This window comes from Talpa occidentalis, unplaced genomic scaffold, assembly GCF_014898055.3.
Source record: "Talpa occidentalis isolate TD23 unplaced genomic scaffold, MPIMG_talOcc4v2.1 talOcc4.16, whole genome shotgun sequence".
Classification (NCBI taxonomy): Eukaryota; Metazoa; Chordata; class Mammalia; order Eulipotyphla; family Talpidae; genus Talpa; species Talpa occidentalis.
Window position 1 is genome coordinate 81505374 of NW_023601653.1, and position 26204 is coordinate 81531577.

Here is a 26204-nt window from a genome sequence, read left to right on the forward strand (position 1 = left end):
GGCGGGGCAGGCGCTCCTTCCCCGGCCCGCAGCGCCGCCCTGCCGGCCGCTGGGGTAGGACCCCGCACCCGCCCACCCCCGATCCCGCGACCCCCCGCGTCCCCGGTCCCCTCGACACCCTGACCCCGCGCCCCGCCGCACCCCGGGCCCCGCCGCACCCCCCGCCCCGCGCCTCAGGCGGGGCTGCCGGGAAGGGCGGAGGCCGCGGCCCCGCCCGGCGCTCCCCGGCGGCGGCCCCGCCCGCGCGGGCCGGGCCCGGGCGCCCATTGGCTGGCGCGCGGTGACGTCACCGGCGCCCAGGGCTGGGCCGGAGTCGGAGCCATTTCTGCAGGGGAAGGTCTCGCGGAGCGGAGCGGCCAACATGGTGGGAGCCGGGCCCCGGGAGGAGGCGCGGGCAGAGCGGGTGGGGGTGAGGAGACGGCAGAGGAGGGCAGAGGCGACCCTGGGCCTGGACGGGGGGCCGGGGGCTCGGAAGTCTGACGTCCCGCCCCGCGGGGAAGCGTCCGCCGCACGGAGCGGGGCTGGCGGGGCTGGGGGCGACGCTTGGGGTGGGCGCGCGCGCTGACCGCCCCTCTTCTCTGGGCAGTGCGACTTCACCGAGGACCAGACCGCAGGTAGGCGATCCCCGCCCCCTGAGGCCCTGCTTAGGGAGAGCCCCCCCCCCCGCACCTATTCCCTGACGCCTTCCTGCCGTCTCTTACGCACCCCAGGGGAGCACCCCTGGGGGCCCTGCTCCCTCCTCCTGGATCTTCCGTTTTCTTTTCTTACGTTCTTCCCACCCTCCCTCTCCACTCTAGATCTGGGCCCCCCGCACTGGTGAGTTGAGGGGTGTGAGTGTGTGTGTGACAACTCGCTCCCCTGACGCCTGCTGTGCACTAAGCTGCCTGCGCCTGACCCTTCTTCAGCTCCTCCTGCCTTTGCTCTCCAGCTGCGCGCCCCCCCCCCCAGCCTGGAACTGTGAAGCTTGTTAAGAGCAGCGAGCAGCTGTTTTGGGAAAATGGGGACAGGCAGATTGCTGAGGACACGTCTTTGTAGCTGTGGCCTCGGAAAAGTCTTTTTCTGCACATAAAGGGGGCGAGGTGGCAGGCTGCAGTGACCCCAGGCGCAGGCCGCGGCTCCCACTTCCTTATAAGGACAAGGCCCGGACTGGGCGGTGGCAAATTCCTGCCCGAGTAGTGCGGGAGGCTGGGCAGGCTTGCAGCGGGCAGAGGGGGTGTGTACCCCGCCAGCGTGGGGGAGGCAGGCTTTGCCTTTCCCTGGGACACCTGAGTGTGGAGGGGCACCGATCCCTCTTATGGACTTGGGTGTACAGCGTACAGATACCTGGTTTCCTCAGCCGATCCAAGTCAGGTGGCAGTAGGGCTGCGGCGGGGCTTGGGTTACTCTGAACTCCAGGCGCTGATGTTTCTCTGACTCCTCAGAGTTCAAGGAGGCCTTCCAGCTGTTTGACCGAACAGGGGATGGCAAGATCCTGTACAGCCAGTGTGGGGATGTCATGAGGGCCCTGGGCCAGAACCCCACCAACGCCGAGGTGCTCAAGGTTCTGGGGAACCCCAAGAGTGATGGTGAGGATCCTCAAGGGCACCTCCTCAATTGGGAATGGGCCTAGCGTTTTTAAGCTAAAAGCTTCCCTTTATGTTCTTAGGTCGCAAACCAAACCAGGTCCCTTCTTAACTAGCCAGTTCCCCAGATTTCCCCCGCTGCGTGTGGAAACTGGCTTGGTGACCCCTGTGATCCCCTCACGCCTGGGATTTTTTTCCCTCCTCCTCCATGGCAGAGATGAATGTGAAGGTGCTGGACTTTGAGCACTTCCTGCCCATGCTGCAGACAGTGGCCAAGAACAAGGACCAGGGCACCTATGAAGACTACGTGGAAGGCCTTCGGGTGTTCGACAAAGAAGGGAACGGCACGGTCATGGGTGCTGAAATCCGCCATGTTCTTGTCACACTGGGTAAAGTGAGCTTAGGTGCCACCTGATACACCTCATTGGCCACCCGATCCCAAAAAATGCTTAGTGCTTCCTTTCCCTCTGCAGGCGAGAAGATGACAGAGGAGGAAGTGGAGATGCTGGTGGCAGGGCACGAGGACAGCAATGGTTGTATCAACTATGAAGGTGAGGGATGAGCAGGGCTTCTGCGGAGAAGGCAGCCATAGGAGGCGGGCCAAGCGCAGTATTTTGGGGTTTCCTTGCCCCCCAGCTTGGGCTCCAAAAAGTGCTAGGGGGCAAGGGGCAGGGCCCAGCGCAGCCCAGGGAGCGGGCGGTGGGTGGGGGTGAGGCAGGAAAGGGTGATGTGTGCGCGGAGGGTGGGGAATGGGAGTAAGTGGAATGTCTGTCTTCCCACCACCTGACCCCTTCACCCCATTGTGTCTTGTCTTCACCATCAATGTCTCTTCCTTCCTGCAGCGTTTGTGAGGCATATCCTGTCGGGGTGACTGGCCTGTGGGGCGGGTACGGCTCCTCCCAGCCTCCCCTTCTCTAGTTGGCCTCCCCGGTGTTCTTCCCAGCCTTTGCTCTCTAGCCCTGCCCTCCCCTACTACCATCTGACTTCCTCCCGGCATGTTTCTGCATGGAGCTGACTGGGGTGGAGGGTGGGGGGCTCCAAGAGGAAGGCGGCCTGGGGGTATGGTACCTCCTCTACTAAAAACGGGCTCTGAGAGGACCTGGTGCTGGTGTCCGGGGACAGGCGAGTACCCATCTTGCTTTCGGGGCGGTCCCCTGGCCCAGAGCATGGTTGGCACAGGAGGGTGGGTTGTGCCTACTCTGCTGCTGTAGCTGAAATCTTTTCCCCTTCCTTCTGCTGGGCAGCTTAGAGGTACCGTAACCCAAAACCCCGTCTTCTCCTGCCAGCGGCTGACAGTAGCTATAGGTGTAGTTGAAAACTTCTCTGCCTCTGCTGTGTTCCTGCTGCTCAAGGCGGGGCGGGGTGGTGGTGGGGGGGGGACTAACAGCTGGCGGGAGGGAAGCTAGGGGCAGAGAGCTGGTCAGACTCAAGGTGGCTCCAGCAAACCAACCTCAAGGTTGGCTGTGTAGGCGAGTTCCTTAGGCTACCTTTGTGGTCTGTGGTCTCCTGGCCCCTGGTGGACCCTCCCCGTGGTCCTGCTCCCTGGTTCACCCCTCTCTCCTTTCCACAGAGCTCGTCCGCATGGTGCTGAATGGCTAAGAACATTCCCAGTATGCCCAGAGTGTTCCCTGTGAGACTGCATCCCCTGTGAGGCCCCAGAGGCTCCCTAGGCTCTAGTCACGGCTAGTCACGGCACCTTCCCCAGCTTGTCTCTCGGATGATGTCTGCTGTCAGCATTCACCAAATAAACTGTCTTTTCTATGCCCTTCAGTTCAGTGCTGCTTTCCTTTCTGAGCAGGGTGAAGGGGCTGAAGGTGAGACAGACCAGGGTCAAATGAACCAGGGGGTGGGGAGAGTGGGGAAGGGCCTCCAGGGGCCACCTTTGCCTCATTGGAGAAGTACTGGCCCCATCACTGATGCTATACAAAGGGGTACGTCTTGGGGGCTTAGGGGAGCCACGAATTCCTGCAGGACCCAAGGCCTGGCACTGCCCTCTCCTACCATCTGATTTCCTCCTTGTTCCATCCTTAGGAGAGGCTAAGGCCTCTCCTACCTCTCATTCCCCAGCCACTCAAGGCCTTTCGTGGTGGGAAGCTGACATTGTTTATTGGCACTAAAAGCCAGGCTCCATTAGCACCGCCTGAGCCTGCCCCCAGCAGGGTTGGGGACCAGCAAGAACAGTGAGTGGTGCCTGCCTTCTCCCTGCCTAATAAGGGAAGGAATGAAGCCACTGCTTCTGAAAGGGTAAATATACAAACTCCCCAGGTTGTGCAGATCCTTCTGAGTCTGTAACAGCTATTTTTGGGCCAAGTGAGAGCCTCTGCCCCATCCCAGCGTCGACAGCTGTGCTGCGGGCAGCCTGCTGCGGACTGAGGCCCGAGTCTAGGCCCATGCGAACCCCCTGAAGGACTCTCCGGAGCGCTGCCCCCAGCCCAATCCCTCTGCTGTTAGCCACAGGTAAGAGAACACAGAAGGCATCCACAAGATGGAACTGAAAGCAAATTAATTTATAAAAAAAAAGGGGGGGGGGAAGAAAAAGAAAATTTACAGAAACTTGAACAGAAGAAAGGTGCCAAGACGCAGAGGAAGAGAAACGGACGTGAGGGAGGAAGGGCCTGGTGGGGGACGGAGAAGCACTGCGGTGCCTGGGGGCGGGTGTGTGTGCCTGGGCTTCAAGGATCAAGAGGCAGAGCTGGTGCGGAGGCTCTGGGATCCGGGCCGGGGCCCTCTGCAAGCTGAGGTCCGCACTACCCTGGGCTAGGCGCGCCTCCCCGCTGCTCCCAGGCCCCTGTGTCCTCACCCAGGGGAGCCCTGGCTACCAGTCAAGGTTCTGCCGGCCTTGGTGGAGGAGGGGAGAGGCCAGAGGGGGTGGCCCACCAAGTCCTAAGGAGGAGGTGCTTAAGTGCTTTTGAAAATGTCAGGTTTTTACAACTCCCCACCCTCTCACAGCTCCCCGCTCCAGCCTTCCAGGCGCCCACTGAGCCCAGGGGAGGGAGGAAGAACAGCCCGGTACCTTCTCTTCCTCTTCCTCGCTCACCTACCACAGGAACCCCCCGAAATACACTTCCCCACCAAATACACATACGTTGCCATCAACTATGCAGGTGGCTTTTAAAAACACAAAAATGACACTCAGAGGGCAGGGGTGTGTGTGTGTGTGTGTGTGTGTGTCATTGGCTGAGCTGGGAGGCCTACGTGGCAACACGGAGGAAGCAGCGGGAGAGATTAGTAGGAATAAATGGGTCGGGTGGTGGTTGGGGGAGGGCTTCAGAAATTGACTCAGTCACTAACAAGGGACCGCAGGAGACAGAGTCTGCACCCTATTCTATCCCCGAACCCTAACTCCCCCCTTCCTAAAACTCACTTCCCTCCTCAAAACAATGTAAAAGGATATTTTAGTGGGTGGAGAGCGCTCCATGTGGCTTTTTTGTGTCTGCTTCCTTTTGAGGGGCTTAATTTACTTTACCCATAAAAAAAGCAGTAGTTTCGAGGGGGTGCACCCTAGAAGTGGTTAGTTAGAGCCTTGTATAAACACCCTCCCCGGCCCTACCTTGGAGGGCGGCACCCCCATCCTATCCTCTCTCTCCCAGACATTATTAGAAACATCTTTTAAACAGAAGTCCTTGGATCATCCGATATAAAAACGCGTGCCTCTCACGGGCAGAGCGGGGGCTGTGGAGGGGCAGAGGAGCGTTCCTTACGTAGTGATGAACTCTCCAGGCGGGGAAGGGTCCCCGTGGTGGGGGGAGGGCTGTTCCTGGAACCTTGATTTCCATGGGGGTCAGGGAGAGTTGTCTGGCTGGCTCCTCACTGCGGAGGTGGCACGGGGGTGACCGTGCCTGGGCTTGGGGCCGTGGGGTCTGGAGGCAGGGGGGTGCCTGGGTCTGAGGAGAAAAGGAAGATGAGTGAGTGTCACAGGCGAGGGCTCCAGACCCAGGCCTCCACGGACAAACAGAACGGGCGTGGCATGCAATGGATGGGCAGATGAATGAGGTACCCATAACTTCCAACACCCTCTTCCACCTCACACTGGGGAAACTGATGCCCCAAATCATCCTCCTGCCCCCAAGGGAACTCTAAATGGGGCATCTGAACACGATGGGAACAAGCAGGGGGAGGCCAATCATCATGCAAACAGGCAGCTAGTTCCAAGTTTACAACTGAGATGCTCTGTGCCACAGGACTCCTCCGTGACCCACCAGTGAGAGGCCCCAACGTCATCCCAGAGGTGGCAGCTGCCAGGCTGGGGATGGCGGAGGACAGCCAGAGAGGCCCTTCCTCCTGTATTCTAATTTTATCACAGAGTTCACAAAGGATTGTGGGAGCTCTAGTACTTGACCTGTTCCCCACCTGCCTTCCATCCCTCCGTGTGGACCCTCTCCCTCACCCTTCTCCCCTCCAGGACCCTTCTCACCTGGCAGCGGGCTGGCACTGGGCAGGAGGTTGCCCTGAACAGCTGCCACAATGGCAGGGCTCTGGGCTGCGGCGGATCCGAGCCCCGGCCCGAGAGGCAAGGAAGATGGCATGGTGGTGGTCGCCGGCAGGTTAGGATGTAGAGGGTTCGCCATGGACACAGGCAGGTTAGGTGGGGGGAGGGTGCCCGGGCCAAACGGGAGATGGTGGTGATGCCCATGCAGGTTAGGAGGAGGGGGGAGGTTAATACCGATGGAGTCGGCTAGACTACCGAATGGGATGACGGATGGAGCAGGAGGAGGAGGAGGCGGCATGCCGAACGGCAAACCCAAAGGAGCATTACCCGCCATGCCTGGGTGCCCGCTGCCTGGCACTGCCCCCGGCATCATGGAGGGAGGAGTTTGTTGGTTGGGGAACGGTGAGGGGCCTGGGAACAAAGAGAAACCCAGGAGGTTAGGGCACAAGAGCTCGTCGACCAACTGCCCTTCACGGCGGGCGTGACCCAGTTGCTCTGGCACCACCTTCCCATCTCCTGGCACGGCAGGAAGTGGGAAATCTTTGGGACAACGTTCCCAAGAGCAAGGTGTGGGCCGGGCCCCTACTCGGGGCTTAGGATTAGGGCTGGAACAGAGATGGGTCTGTCTGCAGAGACTGTTTCCAGTTCGAGCACATCTCCCCATTGAAGGGGACGAGAGCACCCACCCGGATCCCTGCTGTGAACAGTTCCAAAACCGCCACTTACCATGGGGTCCAGGGGGGGGTACCCCTGGTGGGATTGCCCCAGGCTGGGGGGCTCCAGCTGGCTGCTGTTGCTGTGGCACTGCCGTTGATCCTGCCTGCCCTATCTGTTCAGAAGGGCCCAAGCTTCCAGGCGGGGCCCCACTGCCAGCAGGCGCAGGGGCTACAGAGGCGGGAGCCATAGCCAGGCTGTGGACTGGGGGTGGCCCAGCAGCTCCCGTGGGTGGGATCGGCTGGGAGCCCGGGGGCAGGGCTTGCGGCGGCTGCTGCTGCTGTTGGTGCATTTGCTGGAAGTGCTGCTGCCGGGCCCGCATCTCAGCATATTTCAGCTGCTCCATGTGGAAGGCCTGTCTGTCTGCCAGGAGCTGCTGCCTCTGGTACTCCAGCTGCCAGCAGAGCCAAGGGAGCACTGTTACTCAAGTTCAGAAGACCTCCAAAGGAAAATGCCTCGCCCCTCCCTGCTCTGTCTTCCAACAAAGCCAGCCTCTCATTCTGATGGTTCCCCACATCAAATCTAAGTCTTGGGTCTCCTTGGTGGTGCAAGGAGTCAAGTCTCAGTACTATGAAGCTATCAGCAGCCACTGCTGCATGAGTTCGATCCCCGGCAAGGGAGCTACCCACATAGTGAGGCAGACCTCTCCTGTCTCCCCGCTGCTCCCCTCAGCAGTGGATTTCAGTAGATCTGCCTATTCTGCTCCCCACTCTGTCTCTGGTGACTCCTCTCATCCCGCCCCCACCACCTCTGGCCTGCACCCCAGCTCCTGTATTGTAAATCTTGTGCTTGGGTTTCCTCTACCTACTCTTGGTAAATTCCCACCACTGCGTCCTCTGGCTGCCCAAGGGCTTCTGGCTACAGTGGGTTTGTCTGAGGTAGTTAAACTCCGTGGCTTTGAGCTTGTTATTACTTTGATCTGGAAAACCTGTCTTGTCAATTTGTGTTATTTTCTTCTTACAAAATTAGCTAAAAACTCATCATTCTTAGGAAGCCATTCCAGATTAACTCACTAGCCTGAGATTTATTCTTCTGTCGCTCAAGTCTTACATTCTTTTTTTAAAAAAGATTTGTATTTATTTAAAGATTTATTTATTTATTTATTTTTAAGATTTATTTTATCTATTTATACATGCACTGGGTACAGTCAGAAGCGCAGGAGGGCGAGAGAATTCACCAGAGTCAGAGCGGGGAGCAGAGCAGGCAGACTGACAAAGTACACTGCTGAGGGGAATAGCAGGCGGCAGGAGAGGTCTGTGTGCCATGTGGGACCCTCACCCGGCAGCCGGGGATCGAACCGGCGCTGCAGAGGCTGCAGGCAGTTTCACAACCCAGCACTCAACTGCTGCGCCACCGGGGAGGCCCTATTATTTTTTTTAAGATTTATTTATTTATGCATACAAGAGCTGGGGTACAGGACAGAGATACAGGGGCTGAATGGATTCACCAGAGACAGAGTGGGGAACAGAACAGGCAGACTGACTGAAATACACTGCTGAAGGGAGCAGCGGGCAAGTCAGGAGAGGTCTGTTGCGCCATGTGAGTTGCTCCCTGGCTGGCTGGGGATCGAACTCGTGCTGCAGAGGCTGTGGATTGCTCCATAGTGCAGTGCTTAACCCCTTGCACCACCAGGGAGGCCCCAAGACTTACATTCTTGATTGGAAAACTCTATATTTGAATTTGTCAGACACTTTAAACAAACTGTTTCAATGTTATATTTTTGATGTCTCCAATTAAACTAAATTTGCTGAAAGCAGGTGTAGGGTAAGGTAAAAAAATAACAGGCTTTTCTGCCCTCCCGCCATTACAATTGATGATGGATCCCTGCTGTCCTGAATGCATGCCTGATAGTGGGCACCTGAAGTGAGGTATGGGCACGTGTAGGTGGGTACACCTGGGCTGAGAGACCGAGCTTAAAAGGGCAGCGTCATGGAGACACCAGGCGAGCAGAGAGAATGAGAGCAGAAGAGAGAAAACGAGACCATGAGAGAAGGCCAGAGAGCCCAGGAAGTGAAGACTGGCTGGGAGGCCTGCCAGCCTCCCAGCCCCCTGGCACCCCTGCCTGCCGTGTACCTGGTAAACTCACTAGGAGGCTGAAAAAGCCACCGAGGGCTCCTAGGACTCCTCTCCTTTGCCCCATCTACTAGAGTCATGGAGATCCTGCTCCGTGCCCGTCCTGCTGCTATAGGGGGTCTCTGTCTGTCTTCTACTTCTTTTAGATTTTCTCAAAGACTAAAATCGTTCAATGCTCTGTCTATCTCTGAAGCTGAGGCCTGCCCTTAACCTATTTCCTCACCCCTTAACTTACACAATCACTCAACAGATATGCACTGACTTAATATTAAATAAATTAATAATAAATATCCATTGGGCCTCCCCTGGTAGTGCAGGCGGTTGAGTGCAGCGCTGTGAAGTTGTCCGCAGCCTCTGCAGCACGGGTTCGATCCCGGCCCACTGGCCGGTCTGGGTCCCACATGGCAGGCAGACCTCTCCTGTCTGGCCCGCTGCTCCCCTCAGCAGTGTATTTCGTCGGTCTGCCTGTTCTGTTCCCTGCTCTGTCTCTGGTGAATCCTCTCACCCTCCCGTGCATCTGGCCTGTACCCCGGTTCTTGTACAAATAAATAAACAAACAAACAAACAAACAAATCTTTTTAGAATAAATAAATAAATATTAATTAACAAGCACTGGTCAAAGCCCTGAAGATGAAACAATAACAAACGCAGGCTAATATCCACTGTATGGAGCCAAGCCCCTGTGGGCCTCAGTGCCTAGGCTCATCTAGGCAGCGTCCTTGATAACACCTGAGGCTGACCCCTGCCCTGGGCTACTTCCTGGGCTACTGACATTCCATCAGTCTTGAATTTCTATGCTGCCACGTCACCCTCCTAACCGAGACACTCCCTGGTGTCACGGTGGGCTCCCTGGGCACCACAGACCTGCGGGAGAGGCCACTCACTGCTTCTCGCTCCCGGTCCATGATCGTCTCCAACTCCTCAAAGTGCCGGAGTTTGATCTCCAACTTTTTCATCTGGGTCTCCACCAGCAGGGCCACCAGGGACTTGATCTTCCTCTCCTCAACAGCAGCCAAGTGCTAGGAAAGGCAGGCGGGACAGCTCGTGAGTGGGAGGGAACAGCACGTGAGTGGGGAGGAACGCACGTGAGTGGGGGGCAGCTTGTGATTGTGGGGACACCACTGAAGACATTCCCCAGGGAGGGGAAGGCAGGCAGGTTTTATGAAAAACTTGCTGTGGTCACAACCCAGAGCGAGAGAGTAGTAAAGAAGGATATTTTTTAAAGAACGCAGAGAAACAGAGCGCGGCGAAGGGTAAGACGCTCAAGTAATTAGAGGGGAGAAAACAGGCTCAGTGGCAAAAGCCGGAAAAAGCTTAGAAAAGAGACCAACTCGGGACCGAAACCAACGCAAGAGGCCAGTGCTGCGTCAGGGGGGAGGAAGCGCTCCGGGTGAGGGAGCCAGGGACAGCGCAGCCCCTTCCCGGGGGGCTTCTGGGCCGGCATCACCTTGGCCTTCACGGCGGCGGCAGCCAGGGCGGCGGCGGCGGCAGTGGAGAGATTGCCCTCCCCGATGTCGCGCTCCACCTTCGTCTTCCTTTCTCCCTCCGACTCCACCACTTCCTTCAGCACTTCCTCCTGCCCGTCCTTCGGCTCCTTCTCTTTCTCAGCGTCACCTGGGCCAAGAAAGGGCCGCGTTATCCTCAGGCCTGCGCCTGGAGCCGGCGCTGTGGCGGGAGGCTCACCTGCCGGGTCCCCCTCGCTCCTCTCTGACTCCTTCTCACTGTCGCCCTCCTTCCCCTTCTCCTCATCCTTCTTGGGCGCCTCGCTGGCTTTTTCCTTTGCTTCTTCCTCGCCAGCCCCAACTCCTTCTCGGGGCTCCTGAAGTCCCAGTGGAAGAAGAGCAGGGAAGGTCAGGGTGGCCGGCTCTTCCTCGGGGGCCATCTGGCTCCAGCAGGCAGGCCAACCACGGCAGCTCCCCGCGCCTGGCCCCCACCCGCCCGGCCCCGGGGCGCGCCACTGTACCTTGGGCTCCTTCTTCTCCTCCGTGGCCTGGCCCTCTGCCCGCGCCTCTTCAGTCCCACTCTCCTCTGGGCCCGTGGGAAGAGGAAATGGGGAACGCCTGATACAGAGTCTGTCTCTACGACACCTTCCCCACTGCCTCTCCTCCTAGAGCATCTCAGTGAGAGGGCCAGCTGGGGACCACAGTCCCTAGGTAAAGCTGTGGGGAAATAAGGACCCACCAATGCCCCCCATTCCCGTTGCGCTGAGGGGAGCTCTGAGCAGGGATGGCACAGCGGAGCCAGGCCCCGGGTGAGGAGAGGAATGAGCCACTTGCTGGGCCTTACCAATCCGCTCAGGCTCATCAGAGGTGGTCCCTGCAATGCCACTGCTCTCCAGGCCAAAGGCTGGATCTGCTTTGCCTGTCACTTTGGCTGCTTCTTCCACTTTCCGAACATGAGCCTCCACCAAGGCTGTGGGCACCTCTTCCTTCATTTTGGAGAACTCTTCTGCAAGACCAGAGAGGATGAGAGGGAGTGGGCAAGTTCTGGCTATCCCTGGGAAAGCATCCTCACAAGCCCATCTCGCCACCTGGGCCAGCAGGGAGTGCGCTGAGCCAGCAGCAGGCAAGGCCAGCAGGGCACCGAAACTTGATGGGGCTTCAAGGTCTGAGTGACAAGCCCCTGAGATACAAACTAAGCAGGCCAGGGTCCTGCCACATTACCTAGGGCTGACTTCGCGGCAGCAGAGGCAACTCGGGGATCAACGACAGATGCCAGGAAGGCAACAGTGCTCATGACAGGATTGCCTGATTGACTGAAGGGGATAGGCTGGTAGGCCAGGGGGCCCAGCGAGGCCTCTGAGTCCTCTAGGTAAGGGTCTTCAATGGGAAGACGAAGAAAATGCAAGATGCACTCATCCTGGGTGCGGCTTCCAACGTGCTCTGATACTTTGTTCCAGTCGTCTTTGTACATTTCCAGTGCCTGGGTGGTGGTGGAGACACAACTTTGCTTACTTAGCTACTAGTCTACTAAGTTAGCTGGCTTCAAAACTGTCTGTGTCCTGTTTGTATACTCTGCTGGATCCCAGGGGAACGTCCAAGAAGCTCTGAGGAGGGATACGGAATTAATGAAATGGCCAAATCCCTGGCTGAGAGCTGTCTCCTGGGGCAGGTGCGCTGGGCAGTGAGAAGCGGAGAGGTTGGGGGCCAAGATCCTGCTCTCCCTACTCAGAGCTGCAGTTGGCACCCTGGTTACTTTGCACAGAACTCTCCTTTCTTGCCCCAATTACCTCCAGGAGCAGCAGGGTCTCCTGCTCTGTCCACTCGCGAGTGGCACTGGCTGCAGCTTTGCTCTGCATGGGAAACACAGGAGGGTCAGAGAGAGGAGCCTGGGCCTCTGAGGTGCAAGGCTCTAGAACGAAGCCAGCCCGCCCTGCTGTACCTTGGAAGGGACATTCTTCTTGGTGTACATGTCTGTGCGTAGCCCGAAGTTCTGCATGTCGGTCGGTTTCTCTTTGCCTTTGTCAGGGAAGTTGAGCATTTGCTGGGAAGCAGATGTCTGCTATGTGTGGAGGGAAAAAAGAGGTGAGTACGAGTGGCCGCGGGGAGTTAGGGGAGGACAGAGAGAGGAAAGACAGAAGGAGCTTCCTTCCCAAAGCCAGGGACGCCCCTGGTGGGACTTCCTCCCTTATTGCTGCAGCTCCTCTGTGCTCATGTCTCTTCTTCCCGGGCAGGGGCCCCCCAATAAAGGGGCAAAAAAGCCCAGCGGGGTCTACATCCCACCTACCAGCTCTGGCTTGCCCTTAGCCGTCTCTGGCACCAGGTCATCCAGCTCTTTGCCCTTTCGCCCAGCCTTGGTATCAGCATCAACCTGGCGGCCCTGGGGGACAGAGCTTGGCGTCACGGAGGCTGGGCAGAAAATGACCTGGCCGAGGCTGTGGAGGCCTCAAGGCCAATGCCAGGTGAGCCACAAGCTCTGGGGGCACTCATGCCACTGTTTCATGGTTCCTTAATGACTGGATCCTCAGTTGGCATGATCTCCAGTTGTGTTACATGTATCGTTACAGGCTCTTTAAGGAGCTGGACAAGTAGGCTCTAATCCTAGTTCTGGCACTCTGTGAGTTTGGGCAAGCCACGTAATCCTCTTAACTTAATGTATGAAATGGAGGTGGAATCAAAAAATGGAAGTGGTAATAATTATGAAGCAAAAATGAAAAAATGTTGGATACGTGATAAAAGTTTAAAAATTTCATGCAACTTAATTTTAAGCATTTTTCACTGTCTGTTCCACCCCCTACATTAGCCTGGCCGCTCTGAGGACAAGAAGCATCTCTCCTCCCTCAGCATGTCCTCACAGTCTTAGGTTCAGAGGCTGAGCGAGGGTGCTAGGCAGAAGGGGCTGATTCCTACGACCCTTTGCATCTCACAGAAAAGGAAGAAATCTGAAAGCACTCCTGAACATTACCCTAAAAAACCAGAAAAAGAAAAGTCCAAAGAAGCCCAATTTGACCCAACCCATCCCTTCCCCACAGCCCCTCACCCTACCTGCGGGGTCTTGGGCTGCAGAGGCACCAGCCCTGATGGCGTGTCCGCCAAGACATGAAAGTGGGAGGTGGGGGGAGGCCCCATTGGGGTTGGTCGACTCTCAGCATCCACCTGGTAGTTAATGAGCCCCCACTGCTCTAGGAAGGCATGGACCCTAGGAAAGGCAAAGACGGGGTTATGCGGGAAAGCAAGAAAGATGGGGAGGAGGAAGGAGGGGCACAGAGGTGGGGATGTAAAGTGCCCTCTCCCCTGGCCTCCTCCCCTGCTCCTTCCCTATGAAATCCCATCTCCTCCCACCACTGACACCCAAGGCCAGTGACACCCAAAGCCACATCTCCATCTTGGACCTCTCCCTATCCACCCACCTGCTAACCCTGTCCTCTGGACAGCCAGCAAAACTGAACCAGTCTCCCTCAACCACAGACACGTTTTCTCCTTTATTCTGCACTCGAGAGAATGCCTTTCCTACTCCCTCCAGTCACTCACACGCCAAACCTGCACTCTGCCTTTCTCTACAGGTGCTTTTTCCTTCTCACTCCCCTATGCTCCTTGCTGTAATCCGCATGGGCAGCCACCCTCACGGACCTCCTCCCCTCAGCTGAGACCCACCTCATGATGGCACAGACATCACCTGCCAGGTTCCTGCGGCAGGCGGTGGAGGTGAGATACTCTTGGGGGTTCAGCCGGTAAGTGTCAATCATGAAGTTTCGATAGGCCAGGTAGCTTAGCAGAGAGATGAACGAGAGGAAGAAAAGTAAGTGTCTGTTGAAGACATGAAGGCTGAAGAGGAAAAATAATAAAGTGCTAATGACTTCTGTGCAGAAAAGACTTCAGCAAAGAATGGCTCGTTTAACCAAACACTGTCTACCACAGGCTGGACAAGGCGCTTGGCCTTGCATCCTTGATGGGTTTTGCAAAAATCCATTTCCTTGATGGATTTTCAGTGAAACGAATTACCTCTTTGACTGTACCTGGAGATGTTTCATCCAATGCAAAATCAAAATGTAAGAAAAAGTGCCCTTATTTCCAAATCAGATGTTAAATTAAAGGGAAGTCCTGTCTAGGAGGCCAACCAGCAGGACAGAATATAAACATTTTGAAGGTAGAAAGATCTAAGTTCAGGGCCTTCCCGGTGGCGCAGCGGTTGAGCGGTTGCAAAGCTGCCCGCGGCCTCTGCGGCGCCGGTTCGATCCCCAGCTGCTCCCCGGCCACCGGAGGAGGGTCCCACATGGCGCGCAGACCTCTCCTGCCGCCCGCTGCTCCCCTCAGCAGTGTGCTTCGGTCCTTCTGCCTGCTCTGCTCCCCGCTCTGGCTCTGGTGAATTCTCTCGCCCTCCCGCGCTTCTGACTGTACCCAGTGCTTGTATAAATAAATAAATCTTAAAAAAAAAAAAAAAAAAAGAATTAGCAATTCTTAAAAAAAAGAAATCTAAGTTCATATCAGCAAGTTACTTAATTTTTTTAAAAAAAGACTTATTTATTATGCATACAAGAACTGGGGTACAGACGCGGGGGGTGAGAGGATTCACCAGAGACCGAGCAGGGAACAGAACAGGCAGATTGAGTGAAATACACTGCTGAGGGGAGCAGCGGGAGAGTCAGGAGAGGTCTGCTGTGCCATGTGGGTTGCTCCCTGCCGGGGATCAAACTCACGCTGCAGTGGCTGCGGATGGCTTCATAGGTTGCGTCTTAACCCCTTGCACCACCAGGGAAGCCCAAGTTACTTAAATTTTTGAAACTCTGTTTTCTCATCTGTAAAACGGAGTATCTGTTGAGGATTAGAAAGGTCTGGGAAGACCTACTAGTGTCAGAGATATTGTAGATGCTCAAAAAATGGTAGTTGTTGTGCGAAATAGTGTAAAGTTTATGAACATGAGCTAGAAAAAGGTTTCAGATGCAAAGTTTACTGTTTAGTAGCTGTGTGACCTTAAGCAAGTGACTGATCCTAATTCAATTTCCTAATCAGCAAACTGATATAAGGAAACTACCTGGAAAGTGGATGTGAGGATTAGTCCTCCAGACAGGGCACCTAGTGCTTGGGAGACGTACTGCAAAGCATGCATTCTAGTTCTAACCCTGTCCACGTCTCACCCTGCCCACATCTCAAGTAGAATTCATATTGTCTGTTCACTACTCCTCTCTCTCACACACCCTGCTTGGCCAAGCAAGAGGCGCGAACGGTATGAGACACAAGGAAAGAAACTGGGCGGGAAAGGAGGGTGACCCCAAGGAGAGGAAGTGAGGCAGCCGGGAGAGAGGCCATTCAGTGCTTAGCAGGAGCCACGGCGCGGCACTAAGTCTCAGCCTCCTCGCCACCCCATGGATCTGAACCACACATCACCAAACCTTGTCCAAGGGGAGTAGGCTTAGCCTGAGGGAATACCCCGGACGAGAGGTGGTGAGGACAGCTTCTGAGCCTTAAAGCTGCATTTCACGTAACTCTGCTCTCCCAGAGCGTCCTCTCCGTACCCCCTCACTGCCTGGGGTCTTCGCAGTCCCTTCGCTCCTATTTCCTGTCATTACCTACTCTAGGAACCAGCCTGGTAAAATTATTTTATATTCTTTTCAAAGCTAACATTTACGCGAGGGATATCTGCATTTGGGACAACATGGACAATCACAGATTACAGAGTTCTGCACCCTAATAAGAGATTGGAGACGCTGGCGCAGGTACCTTTGTACGGAAGAACATGCTTAGTACCACCCCTGGGTGAATCCCAGAGAGCATGCTACTGCGGTCACAGTGCTGCCCGTGGGAAGAGATCGTGTCTCTTGTAAGCTGAGGACAGTGCTTGGCCCACAGCAGTAGCTCAAGAATTCAGCTGCTGAATGCTGCTAGATCGGGAAGGGTGAACAGGGACAGGAAGGAGAGAGGGAACCGCCGCTGAGAGCCTTACATTTCCGGAGTCTTGGACTTGTTCTTGCCGTTGAAGAACTCGGGGAGAGCCCGCCGCTCAATGGCATGAACACTGCAAAAAAAGCCAACGTGGACTCAGAGGAGCCAGTGGAGAGATGGGAAGGCCAGAAAAGGAAGAACCTAGGGGGAGGTTAACTAGGTGGAGACTGCAGGAGGGAAGGCACTTGGGGAGAAGCCCGCTAGGGCTGGAAGACTTAGCGACCAGGAGTTCTCCTAAACTGCAGCGTGCCCTGGTCTTTAGGGCTGAAGGAGAAGCAAACTCACCTGGAGGCAGGAAGAGGGGCCACACACTGACACGCTCACCCCCTACCCAGGCATGAAAGCAAGGATTCAGCGAGGAGTTAAAGCCACAGTACCTATTATAGTCAAACCAGGCAGCATAGCTGGGGATGATGATGTGGTGGGTCTGCTCGGTCACATTGTCCTCATGCAGGTCTGGATTCTTGGTCTGCTCCCCCTTGTTCCCCGTACTGTTCTCATCCTCATCCTAAGAGTACAGAGGCTACTGGACACCCAGCATTCCCATTTTGCCCTTAGCAACCCTCTGTTTCTCCTAAACCCCAGAAATGCGGCCACTAAAGGTGGGCACGGGAATGAACAGGGCCCCCGATCTAAAAGGGTCAGAGTTCTGAGCAACAGCTAGAATTAGCCTCGGGTGGGAAAGGCCTGGGTAATAGCAGCCCTGGCGGGGGCACTTTATAATCACAAATCAGAATCACGTAGAGAGGGAGGCCTCTCTAAACTGGCTCTACCTTGCCCGTGGTCTCCATGCTTTCATCCTCCTGTTCATCTGAAAGTAAACACAACAAAATAGAGTCTTTGGAGGGAAAAGCGCAGCTGAGTCCCCTGCTGGGGCTCTGCTGACCTTGCCCAAGGCTCCCCGTCTTACCCAGGTCAGTCATGGTGCCTCCTTTGACCGGGGCTGACTCTGAGTCCTTCTTAGTGTTGACTGCCAGAGAAAAGTCATTTTATCAGACAGCTTCTGCCAAAATCAAGTTCTCACATCACCACTGTCAACAGTTCTAGAGAGCTCACTTTCTACAAAACTTTCTCCATCTGGTGACAGAAATGCGTAACTTCCTCTAGTCACAATCCTCCCAGGGCTTAAAACTCACTTGCTACTTTCCCCCTTTTGACAACCAAAAAGTCATTTAATTTTACTCCTCCTATAAAGAAGCATTTTCCTTTCCTTATACTACTATCTCTAAGTTCTTTTTTTTTTTTTTAAAGATTTACTTATTTTGCATACAAGAACTGGGGTACAGGCCAGAGGTGTGGGGGTGAGAGGCTTCACTGAAGACAGAGTAGGGAACAGAACAGGCAGACTGACTGAAATACACTGCTGAGGGGAGCAGCAGGAGAGAGGAGAGGTCTGCTGCACCATGTGGGTAGCTCCCTGGCCAGGGATCGAACTCGTGCTACAGTGGCTGTGGATAGCATCATAGGTTGTGTCTTAACCCCCTGTGCCACCAGGGAGGCCCCCTCTTTTTTTTAAAGATCCATTAATTTATGCATTCAAGAGCTGGGGTGTAGGCCAGAGGTAGGGGGAGGAAAGAGGATTCACCACAGATAAAGTGAGGAACAAAACAAGTGAATCTACTGAAATACACTGCTGAGAGGAGCAGCGGGAGAGGCAGGAGAAGTCTGCTGCACAAAGTGGGTAGCTCCTTGGCTGGGGATCGAACTCGTGCTGCAGTGGCTGCAGATAGCTTCATAGTGCTGAGACTTAACCCCTTGAGCCACCAGGGAGGCCCCATATCTGTAAGTTCTTAATGGACAGAGGAAGAATGACTAGTTCACTCTGTAGAGGAGTGGCTGGATCTTACAAACATTTTGAAAGCAGATGAATTTCTTCAACTGAATTTATACACAGAAGCTTGGGAGAAAATTCAGCTAGAAACAAGAGCAGTTTTGATTGATGAGGAGGTGGAAGCCACACTGACTCTCTCTCAATGGCTCCCGACAACCCCACCCATAAGATACAACCCTGAATAATACTTGCAGCAAGTCTGTGGAACACAGGCTGTGTATTGCAGCAAGTCTGTGGAACACAGACCAGTATTGCAGAGCACTGGTCTCCAAAGTGGGGCTCTCACGCCAGGTGGAAAAGACAGTCCTCCGGGTAGAGGCACAGGGTATCAGGGCCTCTCTTTGTTTTTCCATTTTATCCTTGCCACATTTTAGATAATATTTGTGTTTTATAATGATCCAAAAGTAGTGATTTAATAGTACACATAATATAATTTGTTGTCAAATATTTGATGGGAATACATAATCAAAAAGAGTTTGGAGGGCCTCCCTGGTGGCGCAAGGGGTTAAAAGTCTTAGCACTGTGAAGCTATTCACAGCCATTGCAGCACAAGTTCGATTCCCAGGCAGGGAGCCTGGGGCACAGCAGACCTCTCCTGTCTCCCCGCTGCTCCCCTCAGCAGTGAATTTCAGTAGATCAGCCTGTTCTGCTCCCCACTCTGATTCCTCTTACCAATCCTCCCTGCCCACACCTCTGGCCTGCACCCCAGCTCTTACACGCATAAATGAATAAATCTTTAAAAAAAAAAGAGAGATTGGATATGGAAGTATTGATTTATAAGGCGGTCTACCTGAAACCTATATAATGGTATAAACTAATGTAACTTCAATTTAAAAACAAACAAAAACCTTGGAGACAACAGCCATCCACTGCAAAGCATAGTCCCCAATTCAGATATGGACATGAAGGCAGAAGGTTGTGACGGTGACGAAAACAGTGTCAATACCCGGGTACATTGAAGGCAAATCTCCACCAAATCTGGGGCTGGGAAATCAGTTCACTTGGGGGGTTTGACACGGTAGGAGCAGGACAAGGTGTGGGGCTGGGTCCCGGGAGGGTGGCCTGGCCCCTACCTGTTTTGGGCAATGTCACCTCTTCCACATTTGGAACTGGTGAGGGCTCATCCATGTCCTTTGTCAGATCTTCTTGTTCTTCTTCTCTGTGCCCACGCTTTGATTTGGTGTAAGGTGTTGAGGGGCTGGGAAGGAAAGAAAATGAATGAGAACCCCATCACCCTTGGACCAGAAGTCCCTGGAAGCTGAAGTTCAAGGGAAGGGAAGCATGAAAGAACTGCATGGGTGAATGTGAGCACTCCAGAAACCAGACTGCTACAAAGTCATGGGAAGTGGCAAAGGCCTTTCACTGGGAGACTAAATTCTCTTTACTAGTGGCTGGGATTAGAGTAACAGGGACCTTCTAGAAGAGACCGTCTCATCCTCCCTCTCAGGACACCTTGGTCAGAGCCCGGTGGTTATGGGAAGAGAGTTGTCTCCCTTTCGCAGGCTGTGCAGAGAGGGCTGCCGCAGGGGCAGGCAGCAGCCAGCATACCCTTTCTTAGCATTTTTCTTTTTAGCTTCTGGAGTTGGTGAAGGGGAGGGGGAGCGTTTCCTCTTCTTATAGTTCCCCCCCTTCTTGTCCCGTCGATCTGAATCCGGGCTGTTCACCTGGAGAAGTGGGCAAATGTTAGCCAGCAACCCCCAATGAAACCTTATTCTGAAATTATGCTATGGGATTAAGGAAAGAAAAAGAAGATTTTCACCTCATCTGTCAATGTCTTGGCTGAAATCTTCTTCCGGCGGGAGACGGGGTTTTTGTCATCATTTACTTCATAGTCTTCCTCGTTCATCCACTCATTGAAGGTGTCAGTGTCCAGGATCCACTTTGCGTGAACCTAAAGTGCAAAGGCGGGCCCTGCTAGAGCTCTCCTGCACAGCACCGTCTGGGGACCGCAACACAACAGCCTACGGGCATTAAGAGTCTTTGCTTCGCCTCCAAGAAATGGTCTGGTCCTGGCATTCTTCTTGGGATGGGGGGACAAGACACACTCACCTTCCTAGGTTTCTCAGGAGTTGGCGCATCTTCCACAGATGCTTCAATTTCACTGGCTGGGATCCATGTGTCGTAACTGCCATGGGAAATTGCGTGTAAAGCAGAATTAATGGGATGGGACTGTGGAAAAGTAAAGTGCAAATCTTCCACATTTTCCATTTACAAAAAGTACTGGGTTACTGGGTTATTTTTCGGTATGACTATCTTTCCAATTAATATTGCTTTTTCACTATAAAGCAACAAAAGCAATTACAAAATATTTCAAAAATAGAGGAGAGAGAGGGGCCTCCCTGGTGGCGCAAGGGGTTAAGCACAGCACTATGAAACAATCCACAGCCTCTGCAGCACAAGTTCGATCTCCGGTCAGGGAGCAAACCACATGGTGCAGCAGACCTCTCCTGTCTTGCCCACTGGGCCCCTCAGCAGTGTATTTCGGTCAGTCTGTCTGTTCTGTTCCCCCCTCTGTCTCTGGTAAATCCTCTCACCCTCGACACCTCTGGCCTGTACACCAGCTCTTGTGTGCAAAAATAAATAAATCTTAAAAAAAATTATACTGGGGGCCTCCCTGGTGGCTCAAGGGTACAAGACAGTGCTATCAGGCTACTGCCAGCTACTGCTGCTCGAGTTCAATCCCTGGCCAGCCAGGGAGGTGTAGCAGACCTCTCTTGTCTCACCCGCTGCTCCCCTGAGCAGTGTATTTCAGTAGATCTGCCTGTTCTGTTCCCTACTCTCTCTGGTAAATCCTCTCACCATCGCCCCACCACCTCTGGCTTACACCCCAGTTCTTGTATGCATAAATAAATAAATCTTTAAAAACAAAAAAGTATATTGGATAACCATTTCATAGATAAGGTGCCAAATTCTTTTAACCTAATTCTCATTCAGGAAGTCTGAGCTTCCCCGAGACAGAGGACTCACATAACAGAAGGGACGAGAACAAATGAACAGACCTAAAAATAATCCCCAAAGGTGCCTTCTTACTCTGCCAGGAACCCATCCTCACCTATCAGGATAATAGCCCCAGTGCAGAAGAACCTGTTTATCCCTTTTCATGACTGGTCGGACCCATTCCTCTGGAGACAGAAACAGAAAAGGGAGAGATATCAGGTGAAGGGGTACACAAAAAGTAACACTGTACAAAGCTCCTGTTGCAGCAGGGGACCTGGAAACAGCGGGGTAAGATGGCAGGGGGAGCAGGGAGAGGTGCCCCGGTAGTGCACGGGCTAGGAGCAGCCTTCCGTTTCCTAATCTAGTCATCCCCTGCTCAGGCCAGGAAAACCCAGGGCTCACCTTCTTCCAGGTTCCCTGGGACAGGATACACAACATGGGAGGCATTGTTTTTATCCTCGGTGACTGTTCCCTGGATGGCACAGGAGAAGCAGGAAATTTATGGTTATTTCTAAATTACTCATGGGTGTAAGTAAATGAAAGTACGATTCAACCACACATCTGCCTCCCTATTTACATTTTGCTCAGAATAGTAAGGTCAGGTTGCTTTGTTTAAGCACAGACTAGCTGAATGGCAGAGGGAAACAGCTGAGGTTTTGCTAATAGTGGCAAAAAATCAGAGAATTAAAAATTGCTACAAATAATCTTTTGAGTAAACAATCTACACATGGGAAATGGAAGGTCAGCTGTATGTCCCCAGCAATGACATCTGCTTATTATTCTAGAATTTTAGAGAGCACGGATTTCATTCATCTGAAATCAGGCAATGTCTGGCTCAGTGGAAGCAGACGTTCCCTCCGCTCTGCTCTACCACCCCCAGCCCCTGGCCAAGGCAGTCTCTCGAGGAACAGTGATCCGACCTGTTAAGTCAGGGAAATGGCAACAGCTAGGATACGGGAGCAACCCAGGTGTCCACTGAGAGAGGACTGGTCAAGAAGATGTGCTATGTCCACACATGGAAAACTATTCCACTGTAAGGAAAGATGAAACGCTACCATTTATAGCCAAATGGAAGGAATGAGGGGGACTATCAAAGCAAAATAAGCCAGAAGAATAAAGACAAACACTGCACGAGTAGACATACAGGAGTGATGAAGGGAAACAAAGCAGATGGACTAACACAGCAAAATCGCTATAAACTAGAAGACACTGACAACTGAACAGAGGTGTTTCAGGTGGGGGGGAGGGGTCAAGGGTATATAAGGGAGAAAATATAGAAATGACAGAAAAATGACAGATTGAAGAAAATTTTTAAAAATTAAGGCAGGAAAATGGGGAAAAAATATAGGAAAAGAGTGGCTGAAGACTTTAACGCTAGTCTTTCCCAAGGAGGCAGAGCTGCCTGTGCAGCAGAAAACATGGCCCTGGGCTGCTTCTTGGATGGAAAATACCAGGGAAAGACATGGACTTTCTGACACCTCTCCCGACCCACCCACTCACCTGGTGTCTCTTGATAATGTCCTTTAACTTCCCTAGGAGTTTAGGTTCAATTTCTGGGCACAGAAAGATGTTAGGTCGCGACAGGCAATTATTCTGTGGGGAGAAGAAACAGAAGGAATGAGATGATGGGAAATGGGTGTTTCGGGTTCCCACTGGAGGACGAGAGCTGGATGGTGGAGGTTCTTGGCTCTTACCTGTACCAAAGACTTCTCAATGGTCATGAACATTTCCACGTTTCGGTCCATGCGTGATGGATTCTGGAAATCGTAACGCCGCCTTGTAAAGAAGCAATAATTTAGTGAGTGGCACAGCTCGGGCCTGGGGAGGAAGTGAGGGTATGTCACGTTTTAACGTGGGAAATTAGGAGGTGATTTTCTCACAGCGTTGTCAAAACCACCTAGGATCTGGGGTTCACTGATCTCAACTCCACGAATCACTTAGAACTTAGTCCAAAAGGACAAAGAAAAGCTTGGGATGGCAATCTAAGAATCCCTTCTCCTCTACGACACACACAATGACACACACAACACATACTCTCCACACTCGGAAAATATTCTGGCTCTGACTCTCAGCCATTCTTCTGACCCAGTAAGTCAGGTCTGCCTGACAGGGCTACCTACCTACGGAAGTAAGAGACTCTCAAGAATGTCTACCTATGCTCTCCCCCACTCCCCTAGAAAGACCCCAGGGAATCATAAGGGTGGATTCCCTTTAAACTAAATGTAAGCAGCATAGAGAGAAGACATCTCACCATCCCTGGTCACTCTTGAATTTGTAGGCAGCTGCAAGAATGTGGCACAGGGAGCCTCCTGCTTTGAAATCTAGGAAACATTTGATCTACAAAATTGAGACAGAGAAGAAGTACGTGAGAGTTATATCCTAAATTCTCTTATTACTTAGCAATCCTTTCATAAAATCCCACGCTGAAGCGATGTCCCTCTCAAAACTGGAATTCTTTAACCTCCATGCCACCGTATCACGTGGGTGGGAAGAGGGAGTGAAAGAAACCAACACTTGCAAAGTCCCATCTTGTGCCAAGCACTTTACAGGGCTCTCTCATCAACCATTACAGAAACCCTCCAAAGCAGGGATATTAATTCCAGCTAGAGATGAAGGAACCAAGATTTAGAGGTTGAAATGGCTCACCCAAGATCAGAGACACCAAGTGGCAGGACCAGGATTTGAACACAAGCCTGTGCAAATCCCAACCTCATACCTTTTAACCTGGCCACGAGTTGCATGTACAGAACTCAGGCACTCTGAGATTCCCGCCGCACAAAGTATTACTAAGAGAAAGGGAAAACTAAATCGGGGGTCAGGCCAAGCCAGCAATGGCCTGACCAGAGACAGGAACAGTAGGAAATGATGAAATTTACAAAAAGGCAAAACAACTCTCCAGTTTGGAGGATTCTCCCCGACTTTTTCACTCACCGGCAGTTTAGTGAGCGGTGCATTGCTGACATGTTTGCCAAAAACTTCTTCCTGAAATTGTAGCAACTGTACAACCAGGCTAGACAGGGACTTGTTGGTGGGTGGTTCAGCTTGTATATACTAGGGAAATAGAGGGAAAGAGAAAAATAGACCTCCAGATAAAACGTCCACCGTCTCTCTTATTTCTTCCTCGGGAGCTCTAGATGCTTCCCGGGAAAAGCATATAGAGTCTTCTTTCCCGTATGTCTAGTTCTCTAGAAAGCAAGCAGCAGAAGCAAGGCCCTGGAAGCCCACCAGGAAGGTGAAATTCTGCTGCCATCAGCGCAGGCTGTTGGGTGCTGGGGGCTTCCTGCTCTCCTTCAGCCATGCCCTGAAACTGGAGTTGCAGGAACCTGATCTCTAGCCCAGAGCACTGAGGGCTGTGATATTTTGAATGCTCACTGAGTTCAGGCCATGGAAACAATATCTTTGAGGTTCTGAGTGAGAGAACAGTGTATTTCTTGGAAACTGTAAAAGACGGAGACTCCCCCTACAATGTAGCCTAACAGAGGTGCAAGGAAGCAAGGTGGGGTAACAGACTGAGAGGGAGTCGTGCATCCTGCTTCAGCTAGGACTGGGCACAGAGTGTCTTGGAAAGTCTCCTCAGTGGGACGGACCAGTTACCACCCAGCACCCAGTCCGGTGAGGAAGAGCAAGCCGGCTGTACTTTCTGAAGACACTGCATCTGAGACAAGCAGACCCCAGGTCTCCTCAGACACAGCACAGCATGTGCTACTTAGCATCCTAGACTTTGATTCTAATTTAAAAGTGAGCCAGGAGGCTAACTTTCTCTTTTCCTTTTGACCCCTGATCCTTAACCCTAATCACAGAGAGGTGTAAAGAGATCCCAGAAGGAAAAGGTACACGACAAAGAGCTAAGAGCTTGAGAGCTACACAGGGTCACAGGCTGTCAATCCCCCGGGGCCAGAAACTAAGCCCCGGGACTGATGTCTCTTCCGAAAGGTCAAAGGTAGAAGCCTGGGAACCAGAGGCTCATGCTGGGGTCCAGACAAATCACAGACCCAGCAACTATCTGTCAGGATCCTGACATCCAGACATCCAGAGAACAGGGCCAGTCTCACAGCCAGGACCAGGGGGGCAATCTTCTCACCCCCAGGCACTCTTCCCACAGGCTGCAAAGCGGGGCAGGAAGACCTGGCGAGCAGGAGGAAAGCCAGAGGGAGTAGCCCTAACTGGGATTAGCAGAAAGGCAGACCATCTCCCGAGAAAAATCCCATGCATGGACGTTCTTGTCAACCAGGCCTGCACACAAAGACACCACCAGGAAGAGATTCGGTAAAAAGGGACAGGTGAGGCTTCCTGAGCCCTTTGTTCACCACCTTATTTTTCCAGTTACGGGGTGGGGGCCAGAGACACAAAACTGCCCGAGCCTCCAAACCCCAAACCCACGGCCAGGCGGTGGGGCCGCTGCACTGGGAAGCCGAGGGGCGATTTTAAAAGGGGCCACTGCCCAGAACTCCCAGGCCCGGGCGCCAGGGAGGGAAGGGCAGCCCCGGGAGCGGCGGGGGCGAGCAGGAGAGACAGGTGGCCCCGGGCGGGGGCCTCGCCCGGCCGACGCGAGCCCGGGCCCGGCTGCGGGGCCGCCGTCGTCCTGCCCGCAGCATCTCTCCGCACACAAAGCCCGGGGAGGCCTCGGCCGCCGGCACCTGGCTCCTGGGGCGCCCCGGCGGGCACCGTGGCGGGCACGCCGTGCGCGCGGGGCGCCCCTTCTGCGCCCCTTCACCCGCGGCGGCTCGCCCGGAAAGGCCCGAAGGCGGCGGCTCGGGACGGGGCGGGCGGGCGGGCGGCGGGGCCGGACCCGCGGGCGCGGCGGGCGGCCCGGGCACCGGCGCGGCGGTGGGGGCGGGGCGGGGTCGGCGCCGCCGCGGGGGCGGCCGGCGGGGCGCGGGGGGCGCGGGGCCGCCCGGCGGCCGGGGGAGGGGCGCGGGCCGCCGGCTCGGGGCCGGCTCGGGGCGCCGGGGCCGCGGCCCTTTGTCCCCCGGGCCCGCGCGGCGCGCCGCCTACCTTCTTGTAGTTCTTGCCGAGCCAGAGCCGCACGTTGTCGAACTGGGTCACGGTGTCCGCGGCCTCGTAGTACTTCACGTTGGGGCCGCCGTCCTTCTTCCGCACCGCCATCTTCTCGGGCTCGGGCCCCGCCGCCGCCCGCCCCGCTCAGCGCAGCTCCCGCCTCCGCGCCGCCTCCTCCGCCCGCCTCCCGCCGCCGCCCGCCGCCGCGGCCGCCGCCTCCCGCCGCTGGGCCGGCCCCGGCCCGCGGAGCGCCCCCTGCCGGCCGGCCGGGCCTCGGAGCG

At 54.4% G+C, this 26204-nt stretch overlaps 2 protein-coding genes across 9 annotated transcripts; one reads left to right on the forward strand and one right to left on the reverse strand.

The window, feature by feature from the left end:
• The first annotated feature begins 266 nt into the window (after nt 1-266).
• MYL6 (myosin light chain 6) lies at nt 267-3351 on the forward strand. Of its 2 annotated transcripts, XM_037514980.2 has the most exons (7): nt 267-364; nt 587-614; nt 1422-1565; nt 1778-1951; nt 2036-2113; nt 2405-2449; nt 3133-3172. In XM_037514980.2, the coding sequence occupies exons 1-6, from the start codon at nt 362-364 to the stop codon at nt 2431-2433; spliced, it is 456 nt and encodes a 151-aa protein (XP_037370877.1). In that variant the 5' UTR covers nt 267-361; the 3' UTR covers nt 2434-2449; nt 3133-3172. The 2 variants fall into 2 exon arrangements, with proteins under 2 accessions (XP_037370877.1, XP_037370878.1); XM_037514981.2 differs by lacking the exon at nt 2405-2449 and having other exon boundaries at nt 3133-3351.
• Nucleotides 3352-5028: 1677 nt separating this feature from the next.
• SMARCC2 (SWI/SNF related, matrix associated, actin dependent regulator of chromatin subfamily c member 2) lies at nt 5029-26136 on the reverse strand. 7 transcript variants are annotated; one of them, XM_037514977.2, is made up of 30 exons: nt 25921-26136; nt 23857-23976; nt 23177-23262; nt 22620-22701; nt 22426-22518; nt 21328-21397; nt 21041-21110; nt 20038-20113; nt 19748-19879; nt 19537-19652; nt 19062-19186; nt 17068-17127; nt 16931-16968; nt 16535-16665; nt 16159-16230; nt 13872-13985; nt 13263-13416; nt 12505-12597; nt 12160-12279; nt 12008-12070; nt 11442-11700; nt 11065-11226; nt 10742-10806; nt 10462-10597; nt 10226-10392; nt 9663-9797; nt 6718-7099; nt 6319-6402; nt 5977-6042; nt 5029-5446 (listed from the first exon to the last, which is right to left on the reverse strand). In XM_037514977.2, the coding sequence occupies exons 1-30, from the start codon at nt 26029-26031 to the stop codon at nt 5370-5372; spliced, it is 3459 nt and encodes a 1152-aa protein (XP_037370874.1). In that variant the 5' UTR covers nt 26032-26136; the 3' UTR covers nt 5029-5369. The 7 variants fall into 7 exon arrangements, with proteins under 7 accessions (XP_037370874.1, XP_037370875.1, XP_037370870.1 ...); XM_037514978.2 differs by having other exon boundaries at nt 12160-12276; nt 25921-26070; XM_037514973.2 differs by having other exon boundaries at nt 5977-6402; nt 12160-12276; nt 25921-26070.
• Nucleotides 26137-26204: the final 68 nt, after the last annotated feature.

Coding starts and splice junctions, on each gene's coding strand:
- MYL6 (XM_037514981.2), top strand. Junction 615..1,421: donor CACCGAGGACCAGACCGCAG/GTAGGCGATCCC, acceptor CTGACTCCTCAG/AGTTCAAGGAGGCCTTCCAG. Junction 1,566..1,777: donor GGGGAACCCCAAGAGTGATG/GTGAGGATCCTC, acceptor CCTCCATGGCAG/AGATGAATGTGAAGGTGCTG.
- SMARCC2 (XM_037514972.2), bottom strand. CDS start 26,031: ATGGCGGTGCGGAAGAAGGACGGCGGCCCCAACGTGAAGTACTACGAG. Junction 19,880..20,037: donor CTCCTGAGAAACCTAGGAAG/GTGAGTGTGTCT, acceptor TTTGCACTTTAG/GTTCACGCAAAGTGGATCCT. Junction 10,807..11,064: donor TGATGAGCCTGAGCGGATTG/GTAAGGCCCAGC, acceptor CCACGGGCCCAG/AGGAGAGTGGGACTGAAGAG.